Source organism: Falco punctatus (assembly GCF_963210335.1).
Source record: "Falco punctatus genome assembly, chromosome: 1".
NCBI classification, from domain to species: domain Eukaryota; kingdom Metazoa; phylum Chordata; class Aves; order Falconiformes; family Falconidae; genus Falco; species Falco punctatus.
In genome coordinates this window covers 94727031-94744108 of record NC_137580.1, presented here as the reverse complement: position 1 = coordinate 94744108, position 17078 = coordinate 94727031, and the positions used below count along the sequence as shown (strand labels likewise).

The 17078-nt window shown below is 50.5% G+C and overlaps 1 protein-coding gene across 1 annotated transcript; it reads left to right on the top strand.

The window, feature by feature from the left end:
- Positions 1 to 3386: 3386 nt before the first annotated feature.
- ALDH2 (aldehyde dehydrogenase 2 family member) lies at positions 3387 to 15958 on the top strand. Its single transcript, XM_080390734.1, has 13 exons — positions 3387 to 3551; positions 4321 to 4425; positions 5575 to 5715; positions 5994 to 6073; positions 6634 to 6745; positions 7609 to 7737; positions 8191 to 8304; positions 11576 to 11678; positions 12400 to 12584; positions 12930 to 13094; positions 13385 to 13542; positions 14305 to 14419; positions 15402 to 15958. The coding sequence occupies exons 1-13, from the start codon at positions 3426 to 3428 to the stop codon at positions 15432 to 15434; spliced, it is 1566 nt and encodes a 521-aa protein (XP_080246860.1). The 5' UTR covers positions 3387 to 3425; the 3' UTR covers positions 15435 to 15958.
- The last annotated feature ends 1120 nt before the right edge of the window (positions 15959 to 17078 follow it).

The window sequence follows — 17078 nt, the reverse complement described above, 5'->3', positions numbered from 1 at the left end:
TTCCCCAGGGCATTTGGAATGGGCTAGGCCATTTGCTGCCACCCTTCCCTGGTCCTGCAGCTCCCTGCGTGCCCTGCGTGGGCTCTGACCTCGGTCTGGCACAGGTCTCTGCAGCAGAGCATCCCAGCAGTGCAGACCCCAGCCTGGGGCTTCGCTCGGACCTGAGCTCCGTGTCTGTCTGAAGGTCCCGCGTGGTTCCCAGGATGGGTTCTCTCCAAACCAGAGCTGAGCCGCTAGCTGCAGCACTGGGGAGCCTCGGACATGAGGCACGGGAGAGGTCGTGCTAACGGCAGCGTGGGAGCCACTGAATTTCAGTGGTGTCTGCTGTTATCTGGGCTCGGTGCCTTTATTGCCAGGCTCAATAGGTAGGGAGCAAAATCCATCCTTGGATCATGAGGCTGCAGGCAGCGGGGGAGGGTTGGTTGGGGATGACCAGGCTGGGGGTGCAAGACTTGGTTTTGGGAATAAGGAGAATGGAGTGGGGTGTCTCTCCTCCTTCAGCACACCTCCTCCAGCAACCTGCAGACACTAGAAGAGACCTTGGTGGTAGGGGGAACTGAATCAGGTCCTCAGGGGCTCTGGATCTGGGGCAGACTGGAGCTGAGGCAGTGCCTGGCCCCTGGAGCTGAGAGGACTCCGTGGTCCTGTGACTGGAGTGGATCTCTCTGGGTTTCTTTGGGGACCACAGCAGAGGCAGACTGGATCAGGGGGGGCTTTCAATGCTTCACAGAGGGCAGGAGCAAGGGGAGAACTGTGGGAACAATCATGGTAATTCCTGTGCTGTTTATGTATAGTCTAGTATTAATTCAATATTAAAGTGATGGGCACACAGCCCACTTTCACAAGGTCACATCCATCTGCCCAGGGTCACCACCACTTCCCTGCTCTCAAGGGCACTGTGGGGGCTACAGAGGAGCCCAGGGCGGCCGTGCTGGCTGTAAGGAAGCCTGGTTAACCGGAGCTTGTGTTTTCCACAGGCTCCAGGGTGAAACTGCTGTGGAGGAGGGAGGGGAGCGGGAGCCTGGCTCTGAGCCTGTCTTTGCTCAGAGTTGGAGTGATTTCTCGGCAGTCATCTGACCCTTGCGCCTCCCATCAGCGTCTATTGCAGGCGGGCTCAATTGCCCAGCCAGAGTTGGCTCTGGTTCTGCCATGAAGGTGTTTTCCCCATTGCACCTGGATTTAGTGCTGCTGGGTTTGTCTGCTAAGCCCCAGGGAAGGGAATGGTCCTGCTCAAGAGGAGCAAGAGCGTTAGCACAAGGCTAATTAATGCTCATTGTCATGGGTTGTCCATCCAGGCACCAGCAGAAGACACACACAGGACAGTGCATGGGTTGCAGGGCTTGGCTGGAGCTCGGCTCCGAGATGTGCCCTGGGGAGACACAGTCTGACTCTCCCTCTGGGGGAGACTGCGCACAGGCACAGCTCTACAGGGAGAACAGGTCTTTCTGGCATCTCCCAAAAGTGCTTTAAAGCACGCAGGTCTGTAATAGGAAGGAGAACGTGTTGGAACAAGTGTTACCTCCTAAAGGGCAGCCCAGGAGCCACTGGCGACAAAGGGGAGTCAGTCACCCTTCAGGGGCTATGGGTGGCCCAGGATGAGAGGCTGGGATGCAGCACAAGAGGATTTCTCAGCTGATCTAGGAAACACGCAGCCTAATCCGAGTCCTGCTGGGTAACCTTGGGCAGTCGTTTTGCCTCTCTGGGCTTGGTGGCTCCTCCTGGCCAAACAGGGCTGATATCCCCCTCCCTGAGTGAAATGCCTGGAGAGCTACCGCTGTGCTGCCACCGAGACCTTCAGCCACCTGGGGTTTCCAGGACAGCGGGTTAAACTATTTTTGATTTAACATACTCCAATTTTTCTAGCCCCTTTAATAAACAAGAGCCATCCACCCACGGTTACCCTTCACAGACTCCTCACTTAAAGGAGCCAAAGAGGCACTGTCAGATACAAGGTAATTACCACAGATTCATGTTAAAAACTCTATTTTTTTTTTAGTCTGTGGCTTCCTTAGTGATGATGAGGATAACCAGAGAGCATCTCTGTGTGCCCTGTGTGTGAATTGGCACTTAGGCACACTGAAGTTGTGTGTGAAGATGATGAAGGCACCTTAAGCAAAGAAGCAGAAAAGGCCTTTTGTTGTTGGGAGCAATTTTACAAAGCCTCTTGTTTGCAAGCGCTGAGTATTCCTGCTGTGAGAGCGCTTTGCTGGCTTTGTTCCGCTTCCCCTCCACACCTGCAGTTTCCTTTTCAGATCCCCATGGGTGTGCTAACAGCAGCATGTCCAGGTAACGGGGTCCCCGACCGCCCCCGCAAAACTAACCAGCGCCACAGAGATGTTTCTGGTTCCCCCTGGCCTTTCTCCTTGTTGCCTGCACCAAGTTCCCTGGGCCCGGACAGGGACAGGGACAGGGACAAGGACAGGGGCAGTCGCTGCCAGCACTGGACACTGGTGAGAGATCCCCGGTGCACCAAATCAAGCTGTGCCAATGTGATTGGAACTGAGCTGGGCTGAACCGACCGGAATGGGGCTAAGCTGAGCTGTGCCCAGCTGAGCTGTGCCACACTGACGTGAACGGGACCCTGGCTGAACCGAGCTGAGCCAAACCGTGCTGCTTGAACCCAGGCACGCCAAGCCTGTTGGGCTTGGGCTGTGCTGATGCAGACAGAAGTGAGCCCAGCTGTGCCAGACTGAGCCGAGCTGATACTAGCCATGCTGACCGAGCTGAGCTGAGCCAAGCCGTGCCAGACTGAGCCAAGCTGTGTCGGACCGAGTTGAGCCTAGCTGTGCCAGACCGAGCAGAGCTGAGCCTAGCCACGCTGGATTGAGCCGAGCCGTGCTGGACCGAGCTGAGCCCAGCTGTGCCAGACTGAACTGAGCTGAGCCTAGCTGTGCCAGACCAAGCCGACCCCAGCCGTACCAGACCAAGCTGAGCTGACCCTAGCCATGCTGGACCAAACTGAGCCTAGCTGTGCCAGACCAAACCGAGCCTAGCCATGCCAGCCTGAGCTGAGCCCAGCTGTGCTAGACTGAGCCAAACCGTGCCCAGCTTTGCTGGGCCGAGCCAAGCCCAGCTGTGCTGGACCAAGCCCAGTTGAGCCTAGCTGTGCCGGACCGAGCTAAGCTGAGCCTAGCTGTGCCGGAGCGAGCCAAGCACAGCTGTGCTGGACCGAGCTGAGCCCAGCTGTGCCAGACCAAGCTGAGCTGAGCTGTGCAGGACCAAGCCCAGCTGAGCCCAGCTGTGCCAGATCGAGCCAAGACGAGCCTAGCCGTGCCGGACCGAGCTGAGCTGAGCCGAGTCGTGCCGTGCCAGACCGAGCCGAGCCCGGCCGAGCCGGACCGAGGCCAGGCGGGGCGGGGCGGAGCGGGGCGGTGCCTAGCCGGGTAGGGCCGCCCCCCTGCCCCGCCGCCCCGCAGCAGCGCACCATGTTGCGGACGGCCGTTCGCTGCTCCCGGCTCTGGCGCGGCCCGGTTCGGCTCGGTGCGCCGTTCTCGGCCGCCGCCTCCCCCATCCCGGCGCCCAACACGGCGCCCGACATCGCCTGCAACAAGGTGGGGCCGGGCCGGGGGGCGCTGGGGCCGCGGGCCTTGCGTGGAGGGATCCTTGCGGGAAACGGCCCCCGCGGGCACCGCAGCTGGCGGTCGGGCTTCGTCCCGCCGCTGTTGCAGCGGAGCGGGGGGGAACGAGGCGAGGGGGGAGGGGGCGGCAGGGGCCCTGGCGGGTGACACGCCGCGCTGGGGCTGGCGCGCTGGGAAGCCCCGGGGCAGGTTGCGAGGCCCCGGTGGCGGCTCCCCCTCCCCCCCGCGGCCATGTCACTGCGGCGGCACCGCCGCACTGGAAAGACAAACGCTCCCTCGCTGGCACCGAAAGGAGCCGGTGGGACGCCGCTGCCGCCGTGCCGTGCCGTGCCGGGAGGGGCCGTGGGGAGCCTGAAACGGGTCAAGCCGGGAAGTGCTGGCGCAGCCCTGGCCGGGGTGGGCTGGGTGGGCTGTTCCCGCAGTGTTTCCCCACTGTTGGGTTCCCTGACCCGCTCCAGCCAGGCTTCCAGGGACCCACCGAAGTGGGAGCCCTCGTGCGGTTTGCTGAGCTGTGGTTGTGTTTTTTTTTTTATTACCTGAAGGCTGTGATTTTGGTTGTGTTTGTTTTGCTGCATTTAGGCTAAAATACGCCCTTTTGTATGGGTGTAGTTTTGGAGCCTGCCCAAGCTGAGTCCCTGGTAATCCCAGCCTGCTAAGGCGCCGTGAAAACTACTAATGCTCTTACCGTTGTCACCTTGATGAGGCTCTAAGGCTGAACCCTGCTCTGCTCCTTTCATTGCAGATTTTCATAAATAACGAATGGCACGATGCAGTCAGTAAGAAAACCTTCCCTTCCATCAATCCAGCAACGGGAGAAGTTATCTGCCAGGTTGCTGAGGGCGATAAGGTAAAAGTTCTCTTGGTGACCGGGTACGTAGGGGTTGCAAGAGGAAGGCATAGTCATCTCTCACCTAGGCTGCTCAGCCGAGCGCCGTGTTGGCAGTAGTAAGTGCCTGACACGTGCAAACACCATGTTGAGTGCTGCTTGTGTTCTTACTTGGCTACTGCATTTAACAAAAACCTCTGGCTTTACCTCTTACTGGTGCAGGCTGGCACTGGGAAGGGCAGAGAGGAATAGTTGTGGTGTGCAAGGGAGCCCAAACTGGGAGGTTGGGGAGCAGCTGGGGTGCAGTTTGCTGGGGCAGGCAGCGATGAAGGCGGACGGCTTTGTGGTCTCGTGGCTGCTGTGCTGGCAGTGTGACCCAGTCATGGTAGCAGAGGAGAGGAAAGGTGATGGTGGGGAGCAGTGTCACGCAATCATCTCGTGCTTTCTGCAAGGCCCTGCTAGGAGTCTGTGGCAGAGCAATTTTGAGCTCTTTCTACAATCTGGAAACTTGTTTCTGTTCCCCAAAGGAGGGATGAGTGTTTGCTTGTTCACGGGAGACTGGCTTGTTCTGGTAAGGCCCTTCCCAGCAAGCCAGGACACAGAACAACTAGAAACCGCTTAATGCCCTGACAGGGAAAATGATGGATTAGAGATCTCTTATCAAGGTAAAAACTCCTTTAGACTATGCTGGTGAAATAAAACCCTGAATGAGTGTCAGAAGCACACTTCTGGAGCTTTTTCCGTGCCTTGTTTTAGGATGAAAATATTAAAGCAGCATGTGACTTTCTGGAAATGAGTTGGCAGCACTCGCGCTGTGCGTAGCTAACATAACAGAAGAATGTAAGTGCAGGCAGAGGTGGAGACGGCACAGCTGTTGTGCCCGGCTGTTTCACTGCTGCTTCTGCTGTGCAGTGCTGCTCTGGTTGCTGCTCATGGGGCAAGTGGCTCAGGGGCTGCAGCCCATGCGCTCCCCTGCTCCAGGACCGATGACAGCTGCCTCACTGCGAGACACTCAAGGTTGCACCTTCTTGCCTCCAAAAAAGCTGGCACTTGTCATCTGGCTGGAGGCTGTTTTCTCCTGGAGATGAAGCAGGGCTTCAGGTGTATTTTGAGCAAGTGAGTCAGGGCTGGTTACTCCTTTCTCACCTTCTTGCCTGTGCTCCTCCGCAGGCAGATGTGGACAAGGCCATTAAGGCAGCCAAAGCAGCTTTCCAGCTGGGCTCGCCTTGGAGGAGGATGGATGCTTCTCATCGGGGAAAGCTGCTGAATCGTCTTGCTGACCTGATCGAGAGGGACCGGGCTTACCTGGCGGTGCGTATCACGCTCGGTGGCTGAGCTCTCTGCTGCGATCCCTAAGCATGGGGAGAGAGGCAGAGATGGGTGGTTTGTGCCCATCGGGTGCGATGGGGGCTTTAGCCACAGCTAAAACTGTGAGAGAGCCACAAGGATGGAAAAACAGTTCTGGGCAGCTGAAAGCAAAAAGGCCACCAGGCAGAATAGATCCAACCTGCAAACCAAGAATCTAATCTAAATTTATACAGGGGACGTTCCCCACCTGGCTCTTCAGGCAGTCTCATTGTCTTTTGTAGGCACTGGAAACTCTGGATAATGGCAAACCCTACTCAGTCGCCTACCTGGTGGATTTGGACATGGTCATCAAATGTCTGAGGTAGGTGTGGAGGCTATAGCGACAGTGCAGTGATCGTTCATGCTCCACGCTTGTGCTCAGCTGGCCCGTGGTAGCTGAACCTCTGCACATGCAGAGACCAGATGCCTCCCGCTTCAGATGCTGTGGGTGACAGGGCTGGATCTGACTTACTGGTTTAATTTGGCCCATAAGCAGTGTATCAGACACCCTGTTTTCCTCTATTTTATTTTTTGCTAGGAATAAGGCTGTAATTCCTGTGACTTTCCAAAAGATTTTTGTTACATAGATGTTTCTCTGTTGCTATATATGGGACTTGCACTGGTGGAGGTAATCTTGTGTTACAGCACAAGCATGACAGAATTTATGTTATGCAAAGTGCTGGCAAAGGTGAGAGACGGAGATGTTTATATTTTCTGTCCATTCTTAAAATGACCTGTTTGGGAAATACTTGTGTTGGTATGTGTTTTATGAAGTGAGTGAAGAAGGGAGGAAAGCAAATAGCTGGAGGAAGTCTCTCTTATTTTCTGTCAGCAGGAGAGTTGTTATTTTAAATTCAGTAACCAAAATCTTACTGTTGCTAGATACTATGCAGGCTGGTCAGATAAATTCCATGGCAAAACCATCCCGATAGATGGAGACTTCTTCTGTTATACAAGACATGAGCCAGTGGGAGTCTGTGGTCAGATAATTCCGGTGAGTAAAACTTACCAGTAGTTCTGCAGCATTTTAAGAATTAAGTGTTACAATGAACAGTTGTCTTAAAACGAGAGTTACTGTCTGTTGCTAACCGCTGTTTCCTTCCAGTGGTAAAGAAAGTTACGCTTTCATCCGCTGGGAGGGCTGTTAGTGTGCTCTGGCGGTATAGAACAACCTACTGAGTTCATGGGCTCTGAGTAAGATTTACTTTGTATCTGCTGATTAAAAAAAAAAAAATAAAGTCCTACTAAGGGGGTTAATTTTTTTATCTGGCTCAGAACCACAGTTAGGTTTAAACTACAGCCTTGCATTACAATCAAATTCTGTGTGATGAAGAAATAGCCAGCATGCAAAATTCAGCTTTATGTAAGTGTTCTTGTTTTGGTAACTGGTAGCAAGCGTAGCGAGGTGGTTTGTCTACAGCAAAGCTCCTCTTTATAGGAGTAGCCAGGTTCTGGTTGTTACAAAAACCATGCAAATACAGTATGCATTTGCATTGAGCAAGAACTGAACGTAAACGCCTCACCAGTCTTGTGTGCAGTGCCCTGTCATTCATTACAAACGGGCTTTCTTTCAAAATGCTTCAAAAGAGCGTTTAATGGCTAAACTTACAGTAAAGATTAATTCCAAAAACAGCTGGATTTTTGCAGTGGTACTGAGAGACCTCAGACTTCAGAGTACAGTTTTCCTGGACGAGCAGAATGCAGTGCGTGAGGAGCCAAACACTGAAGAGCAGCTAGGGAAAGATCAAAGTCTGCTTTCAGAGGTGCTGCAGCTGATTAGAATAAAGCTCACTGGTTACATGCTGATTAATCAGAAACTTTCAAGTTCAGACAAGCAAGTAATTCCTTGTTTTTCAGTGGAACTTCCCGCTGTTGATGCAAGCATGGAAACTTGGGCCTGCCCTGGCTACTGGGAATGTGATTGTGATGAAAGTGGCAGAGCAAACCCCGCTGAGTGCTCTCTACGTAGCTAATTTGATCAAAGAGGTAAGCAAGAAGGCTGGGTTTCCATCTGCTGCCTTGCTGTCGCTGCTGGAGTGCAGTGTGATACAGCCAAACTGGTGAGCTGTGGAGGGCACGTGGTGGGAACAGAAAAGGGCTGGCTGATCTGAAGAAAGGCTGGATTGTCTTGGGTATCTTAGCGTTTGATTTAGCAAAAAAACCCCCGTTGTCCTTAGAAAGGCATATGCAGAGGACATAAACATTGATTAGAGGACGCTTTGAGGTTCAGTTAAGTAACAAACTTCAGAAAGCTGACAGAGAGAGCTCCAAACTGTGTTTAGGATGTGGGGTGGGGAAAGGAGTTGTCCCAGTTATTGCAAACTGAAAGTTAAAACTAAAGTGAAGAGGCCTACTGAAGCATTACTAACAGATGAGGGTAGGTGAAATCCTTGATTTGCAAAAGGAGTGATGTTGCTCTCTCCTCCTGTGAACCGGCAGGCTGGATTCCCACCAGGTGTGGTAAACATCATCCCTGGCTACGGGCCCACTGCAGGGGCTGCCATCTCTTCCCACATGGACGTAGATAAAGTGGCATTCACCGGCTCCACGGAGGTAAGGGACTACCTTAACCTCTAAGCCCTTGGGGATATAGAGAATATCTCATTGCTCTAGTACCTTTTCTGTGTAAAATACTGGAGGTGCCTTGCCTTCTACACTTAAAAAAATACAGCTGACTTCAGGGTGTGACATTTATTTTTACTTTATGTAAGACTCTTTAGGTGCTGTCATGGTTTAACCCTGGCCAGTGACTAAGCATCATACAGCTGCTCACTCACTCTCCCCACAGTGGGGTGGGGGAGAGGACTGGAAGAGTAAAAGTTAGAAAACTCCCGAGTTGAGGTATAGGTAAAGCAAACCAAGGAATTCAGTCACTGCTTTCCATGGGCAGGCAGGGCTCCATCATGCATAATGGTTACTCAGGAAGACAAACGCCATCACTCTGAACCTTCCCCCCTTCGTTCTTCTTCCCCCAGCTTATATACTCAGCACGATGTCATATGGTATGGAACACCCCTTTGGCTAGCTGGGGTCAGCTGTCCTGGCTGTGTCCCCTCCCAGTTGCCCATGCCTCTCCAGACCTCTCACAGGCAGGGCCTGAGAAGCTGAAAAGGCATTGATTTAATATAAACACTACCGAGCAACAACCAAAAATATCAGTGTTCTGTCAACACTGTTCTCATGCCAAATCCAAAACACGTCACTGTACTAGCTACTAAGAAGAAAATTAACTCTGTCTCAGCTGAAACCAGGACAGCATCCACCCCTTACTCCATACCATTTACGTTGTGCCACACTTTCCAATACAACCTCATTAACCACCACCACTCTTCTCATCCTTTGATATAATACACAAGTATCATCCCCCTTGTCTGTGGGCCGCCCCTGTAAAAATGTCTACCAAATGTCCACAAAATGTACATTCAGTTAATTTAGTCTGTGACTTTGGCCTCTGTCTGTTATTGTGGTGTTGTGGTTTAACCCCAGCCAGCAATTAACTGCCACGCAGCCGCTTGCTCACTCCCTCCTCACCCAGGGGGAGGGGGAGGAGAATCGGAAAAGAATGTAAAACTCGAGGGTTGAGATAACAACAGTTTCACAATTGAGATAAAATAAAAACAAAAGAACAATAATAACAATAACAGTTATAATGAGAAAGAGGGAGAAGGCAAGAGGAATGAAATCCAAAGGGAAGGGAGGGTGATGCACAAGACAGCTGCTCACCACCTGCTGACCCGTGCCCAGCCCGTCCCCGAGCAACGATCAGCAGCGGGCCACTCCAGCCCTCTCGCTGGCGAGCCTGAGAGACCAAAAAGTCCCTCACCCTCCGTGTTCCCACACCAAATCCAAAACACAGCACTGCACTAGCTACCCAGAAGAAAATTAACCCTATCCCAGCCAAAACCAGGACAGGCGATCACTCGAGAGGAGAGGTTGTGTGGTGTTTGAGGTTACAGGGCACCAAAGCCAGCTAAGGTCAGGTTGCTGCTGCACTTGTACTGCTTCTTGTAAGGCTTGTCCTCCATTAGTTCAGATGGTTCCTGTTATAGTAACTCTTATAACATGCAACTCAAATCATGGGTTACGACAATGTAAAGGTATATCCGTTACAGTTTCCTCTCCTGGTCCCTTTGGACCAGCCTGTAGGGTTTAACATTGCAGTGAACTCCTCCCTTTGCTTCTGCTCCAGCTTGGACTTATCCACAGGCTGCAGCCCTTTAGAGTGATACCTGCTCCAAGTGGAGCCTCAGCTACGAGCCACAGTCCCTCGAGAGGTGCACCTGCTGCGGCTTAGCCTTACCCACAGCCACAGTCGCTTCAAGGTGCATCTGTTCCAACATGGCCTTATCCACGGGCTGTGACACTGACCTGCTCCAGCATGGCCTTACCCACAGCCACAGTCCCTTCAGAATTAAATCTGCTCCAGCATGGCTTCATGCGCAGCCACAGATGGTTCAGGCTGTACCTGCTGCAGCATGGGCTTACCCACAGCCACAGATGCTTCGAGGTGTACCTTCTCCAGTGTGGACTTGTCCTTGGGCCGCAGTTCCTTCAGGGATAGACCTGCTGTGGCACAGACATAACCATGGCCACAGACACTTTGAGATGTGCCTGCTCTGGCATGGACTTTTATTTATGGCCACAGGCACTTTGGGGTGTCCTGCTCCCACATGGACTCATCCACAGGTCACAGCCCCTTTGACCTGAGTTCATACTGGAGTTCCAGTCTGTCCAGTACAGCAGCACAGGAACAGCAGCCATGCCCTGGCAACCTGCCAGCCCCGGCACATCACCATTGCTGTTATCAAAATGTTCCCAGGCACAGCACAGTGAGATGATAAGCAGTACAGCAAGCAGCGAAAGCAAAAAGCAGCCACTAATTAGCGAGCACTAGACTCTAATATACAGTAAGGCAAGCAAGCCCCATGGCAAGCACAGAAACCTGGCAGTTAATAGCTAATCAGCAATACAGGTATAAATTCGAAGTAGCACATTCCAATCAAATCTGTCGTTCTCTCAAACCCTTCGTGCTCCACGTTGGGTGCCAAAAGGGACTGTCGTGGTTGAACTTCAGCTGGCGACTAAACACACAGCTGCTCACTCACTCCCCTCATAGTGGAATGGAGGAGAGTGGAAGTTAGAAAACTCATGGGTTGAGATAAGGACAGTAACAGATAAAGCAAAAGCCATGCATACAAGCAAAGCAAAACAAAGAATTCATTCACTACTTGCCATGGGCGGGCAGGCAGATGTTCAGCCATCTCCAGGAAAGCAGGGCCTGTAACGGTTACTTGGGAAGACAAACACCATCACTCCTGAACATCCCCCCTTCCTCCTTCTTCCCCCAGCTTATGTAGTCAGCATGATGTCATATGGTGTGGAATATCCCTTTGGCTAGTTGGGGTCAGCTGTCCTGGATGTGTCCCCTCCCAGTTTCCCGTGCCCCTCCAGCCCTCTCGCTGGCAGGGCCTGAAAAATTGAAAAGTCCTTGACTTTATAATATAAACGCAACCAAACCCATCAGTGTTCTATCAGCACTGTTCTCACACCAAAACACGTTACTGCAGCAGGTACTAAGAAGAAAATTAACTCTATCCCAGCTGAAACCAGGACAGGTGCCTTCTTTAGAATGCTTCCCATTGTTGCCCTTGTGCTGCTTCTTGCTAGAGGTGAAACTCTGGGCAGGCTTCAGTTGTTCCCTTAAAGCCCTGACAGTGAAGGGATTATTATTAAACTGCTGACTGCAATCTAAACCCAGCCACCCTGCCAGGTGTTGCTGTATGTAGGAGTTAATTCCTAATAACCTGTTCTTCTCATGATGCAGGTTGGGCATTTGATCCAGAAGGCTGCAGCAGAGAGTAACTTAAAGAGGGTGACACTGGAGCTTGGAGGAAAGAGTCCAAATATAATCATGTCTGATGCAGACAGTAAGCACCTGCTAGTGTAATATTTGATCTGACCTTTTATGTTGCCTTTCTGCAAGCAGAGCTGCAGGGGAAAGGAAACCTCTCCTGCACTGTGTGAGTCTCCAGCTCTGACACCACCCAGCTGTTCTCACCCAGTGAAGGCTCCATGCCTCCTGCTGTAGCTGCCGTGTTTGTGTATCAGCACGTCATCGCTCCCACTTCTTTCCCAGTGCTGTGAATTTCAGTTCTCAACAAATAAGAATCATTTCAGTATCTTCCCTCCAGTTTTTAGTTTCATTTTTGTTTTCATTTCTTTCCCTTTCTCTTTGTGTGTACCATTATTCTATTCTTAGGAAGTTCTTGTTCCCTCATCTCTTGCATATGGTCTAGATTTTTGGTCTTGATGAGCCAACACACGTACTTTTATATGGCAGGCAGGCAGGAAGTTCTTCTAGGTCTAAAATAACTTGTCCTTAATACCTGATAATTTCAAATGAGAACTATAATCTGCCTCAGATCAGATTTTTTTTCTCTAGTATGGGGTGCTTTAATAGACCCTGCTACTAATTAAGTCTGTATGTAACTTCCACCCTACCAAAGCACAGAAAATGCTCGTCAGCTGAAAAGACTTTGTATCGCTGATACTCCAGCAGTCTGCGTGACAGTTGTTCAAAAGAAGTCACTTACTGACTCTGGTTGCTTTTGTTTGCTTATTTGTTTTCCCTCCTCTCCCCAACCTTAGTGGACTGGGCTGTGGATCAAGCCCATTTTGCCCTCTTCTTCAACCAAGGACAGTGCTGCTGTGCTGGCTCCCGAACATATGTCCAGGAAGATATATATCATGAGTTTGTGGAAAGGAGTGTTGAGAAGGCCAAGGCCAGGGTGGTTGGAAACCCATTTGACTTTAAAACTGAACAGGGGCCTCAGGTAAGACCAGGAAATGTCCTGAACTTTTATCTCATTAAATAGTCCAGATATTGAGTAGATTAGAACGAAAGGTATCCTTCTGTCTTGTGATTCACCTCCTTTGAACTGTGCCCATTATCTCCTTGCTTGTGCATGGAGGGAGAAGTTAATTAACCGTTCTGATGGTTCCAAAACCTCAGCTTGACACTGGCATTTAAAAATTATCATCTCCCTTTGAAGCTGGCTTGGCAGTCTGTTTAAATGAGGAATTGCTAAACCACAGTCACGTGCACAGCAAGTTGTAGTTGAATCTTTTTTTACCCCCAGTAAAGGCAAAGCTGATCTGTCTGTCCTCATGGCTTTTAGGTAGATGAGGAGCAGTTTAAGAAAATCCTCGGTTACATTAGTGCCGGGAAGCGTGAAGGAGCCAAACTGCTGTGTGGCGGCAACCCTGCTGCAGACAGAGGCTATTTCATCCAGCCAACTGTCTTTGGTGATGTGCAGGACAACATGACGATTGCCAGAGAGGAGGTGAGATCTGCAGCACCTTTCTGTCTGTCAGCTTCTCACTTCATCGTTTTGTCCCTTTTGATGTCTGCGAGCACTGGGTATTCATGAACTGCAGAACTTGACACTTCTTAGAAAGTTACCACATTAAACTTCCCTTCAGATCACATTCTGGGCTCTTCATAATATGGGAAGCGATACTGTGAATGTGATGTCCCGTGTGACTTCTAGTGTATGTACAGAACAGCATCAACACAGCCTCCCTTGTGATCAATTTACACAGATTTTCACATGCTCTGTTTTGGATTTTGCAGATATTTGGGCCAGTCATGCAGATTCTGAAATTCAAAACAATTGAGGAAGTCATTGAGAGAGCAAATGACTCCAAGTATGGCCTAGCAGCAGCAGTCTTTACAAAGGATCTTGACAAAGCAAACTATGTGTCACAGGGCCTGCGAGCTGGAACAGTTTGGTAAGCCTTGACACTTCCTAAATTGCTGGAAGCTTCCTTGTGTGCCGCCGTTAGTCACTATGCTTGCTCTTTGATAGCCTGTCTTTACTTTGGATCCAGTTTTATGTGTCCCTCGCTGAATGTAACATCAGACCTTCGGTTGTAATGCTAACTGTAAAATTTGGGTATTTTAAGCTTCCGTGCTCCCCCTGTGAATTAGTGAATGGAATGAGGGAAGAGAAATCCAGTACTGCAGTCAGCAATGACAGCAGCTGCTGCAGGGCTCTGAGTGCCAGCAGTGAGTAGATCACTGGGCACGTCTGTGCAGTCCTGGTTGCTGCCGCGAGGTTCCTCCATGTTCTGTGGCCATGCTGAAGACTATACCAAGGTCAGTCCTTCAGCACCAGTTTACTGTTCTAGCATGAGGTTTTGGAGAGCCAGTATCTCACTACTTTTTTTTTTTTTAATGGTACCGAGTAAACAAGTAGGTGCTTTTGATACTTGTCCTCTGAAGGAAGTGTGGGGTGGCAGCCTGGGCACTTGGTCCGGTGATAATGAGAGACATAAATTGATTTCCTGATGTTCTGTTTCCTGGTTGCTGAAGATGAGGTTTCACTATTCATTAGTTCTGTTGGCTGAGAGAACTGTCAAATACAGAAATCCTGCCTAGAAACTCAGTTGTCCCTCTGCTGTAGAGAGCCGAGATGGCCCTTTGTTGCAAAAAGGCTCTTGCACTAAGCAATTCTGAAACCACAGGTGCTTAATTCTTCGGTTCCATTTCAGGATAAACTGCTATGATGTGTTTGGTGCCCAAGCCCCATTTGGTGGCTACAAAGCTTCTGGGAATGGGCGAGAGCTGGGAGAATATGGTCTGGAGGCATATGTAGAGGTGAAAAACGTGAGTATCTCTGTATCCAAGGCCTTCCCAACCCTCTGCTGTAGCTCCAAATTGTATCTGTGCCTGTTGGTATAGCCTGGCCTAAGAGTTGTAGTTCTTCCTTCTAATGCTTGAAGGAAGCTGCACTTCTGAAGTATCTGCAAACACAGCTCCATGTAGCTGTATTTAAAACAGAAAGCTAGCTTCACTTTATACTGCCGAGGAAAACAAGGATATGTGACTTGATAGATTACCTGCACCACTTGGCACTGCTTAGCTGTTTCTCACTGTAAAGAACGCAAGTGTCTGGACTTCTCCGTGAGTTTATTCTGGGGAGGAAAGGAAGAGCATGTGCTGGGGGTGCATGCCTGATGGGTGGAAGGTGCTGTAGGCACTGGCAGATGAACACTGGGCACTCATCACTTAAAAGGGAGAATGTGGGCAGGGGTCACCAGTAATTAATGCCGCTCTCTTGAGTCATACGCCCTTGAGTCCAGGTGTGAGACCAAGGTTCCTGGTGTTAGGCAATCCCATCCCAGCAGGCTGACTAATTTCCTGGAAGAGAAGGCAGAAAGGCTGTCACGCTGTCTGCTTGCAGCTGCAGTGTCTAAAGCGTGATGGAGCTGTTGGACAGAGGTTAGCCCACGGCCTCAGGGTTACAATGCAGTGAAGTGTGTAATGGCCGAGGGCCCCCGGCTTTTGACTAGCAGGGGCTGATTTGGTACATGAGCTCCAGATGAGACAAACAAGTGTGCCTGCTCCCACCTCTCAAAGAGCAGTAGCATCTCTGGGGAGATGCTATCACCCAACCTTTTAGCTTCCCCCTCTCTTCGAGCCTTCCAGATGGCCAAGGTGATCCCAGTCACTGACCAGGATATACTGTCATCTAGTTCTGGTTCTCTTCTGCAGGATGCTGCTACCTCCCAGCCTTCAAGTGAATATAACTGAACGCTGTCTCCAGGAAAATAATAACTTGTAACATTTATTTTTTTTTCCCTGCTAGGTGACAATCAAAGTTCCACAGAAAAACTCTTAATGGACAGCAGCCTCTCCCTGTGTTTGGAGACACCTATGCAGCTTCATGAGATACAAAGCAAGGAATCCTGTTCTTAACACATGTGGAACTTAGGTGGAAAATGTGTAGCTTTGCATTAAAAAATGTTTCTATAGAAGGTACTTGAAGGAGCTTTTGTTAAAAAATGCAACTTGGATTTATCTTTTCGAAATAGCAAATACTGTCAGTTGAATACTAATGCCATGAGTACACAGGTATACTCTTGTCGTATCTGTATTTGACAGATGTGCTTTTTTTTCAGTAAATCATTTAAATGCCTGTCTGAAGTAGGTTTTATAATTCTTTCTTGGCTTACCAGCTAGCTCTATACTCCTTGTCCTATACACCTAACATATACATTCCTGTTCCATAAGCAGACTCAGCTGTGTAGCAGAGCAGAAGCCACCTCTCAGCGTGAATCTGTGAGGTAAAAGTTTGCTCTCAGCTGCTCCCATATGCTCTCACTGTATCTACTCACAATAAACATTCTCTTTTAGTGAAGTTAACCCTGTCTTTGTTGGAGCAGTTTGTGTCAGTGAGCTATGCAGGAGCTCAAGTGCATGTATAGTTTGTATTTTCTCCCACACATCTGTTACCCCCTGCCTCAAGCAATTTTTAAGTTGTTTGCCGAGTTTGCTGCCTGCTTTCTGTGTATTGCCTTAACATTAAAAGAACATCTGATAACTGTCCCCAGCAAAGCAGGCAGAAGCGTTACTGAAAATTGTAACCAGGAAAACTCCAAACTAACTGGTAGTTTAGAAAGCCAGCCGAGCTTTATTGCAGTGCTGGGTGTGTGGGAGATCTTCCCTCATCACACACACACCCCAAGCTACTTGAGGGTACATAATATATAGGGTACTTGCACATTCATGGTACATTACATTCTCCTTTTTGTTCATGTATAGGACTGGTTACAAGTTTTTTGCTTTTAGTGTGCACTCTCAGACAGCACTACTGAAGGTTTTTACCAACGCCACCTGCTCCCCTGCAGGGGTTTGCCCTCTTTGGGCAAACCTGGGTGTGTGTGTGTGTGTGTGTGCGCGTCACGATTTGCCATTACCACAGTTATCTTTGGCCTGCCTTCAACGAATTTTCTGTGGGTTGTAACACCTTAGCGGCTTGTCTCTTGCAGCCAGAACTTTTCTCACTTCGAGGCTTCTCTCTGCACTGTTTACATAATTGTGTTCTTACTCTGTGTTTCCCCAAGGCTGATTCCCTTGATTAGGATCCTTTCATCAGTTTTGAGGACTCGAGACAGTGGGTACTGAGGAGGGTCAGTGAGTCACTGAACAACTTGAGAGGGTGGGTCAGCCTGACCTAAACTTCGCCCATATTCTCGCATAAACCCAGAGTTCAGTCACTCGGGAGCTTAGGTGGCAGAAGAGCTGTACCGTACCACAGCAACAAGGCCTCGGGGCGGGGGATGAGGGTGACCTGCGCCTCAGGGGCCTGTGGGGCTGCGGCTGGGGGCGCCCCAAGCCTGTAGTCACTAGGGTCGCTCCTGCGCTGCGGGGCCGCTGTGCAGTGCGGGGGAGACGCTCCCCTTCGCGAGTGGAGGGTAGGAGGCTGAGGAAGGCCCCTCCATGCTCGACCCCCTCCGGCGACCACAGACACCAGCGCCCCACG

Bases quoted from the DNA above. Each gene is read 5' to 3' on its own strand.
- ALDH2 (XM_080390734.1), top strand. From the start codon at position 3,426: ATGTTGCGGACGGCCGTTCGCTGCTCCCGGCTCTGGCGCGGCCCGGTT. The intron at 8,305-11,575 runs GTAAGGGACTAC...CTCATGATGCAG, and splicing joins CATTCACCGGCTCCACGGAG to GTTGGGCATTTGATCCAGAA. The intron at 13,543-14,304 runs GTAAGCCTTGAC...GTTCCATTTCAG, and splicing joins CTGCGAGCTGGAACAGTTTG to GATAAACTGCTATGATGTGT.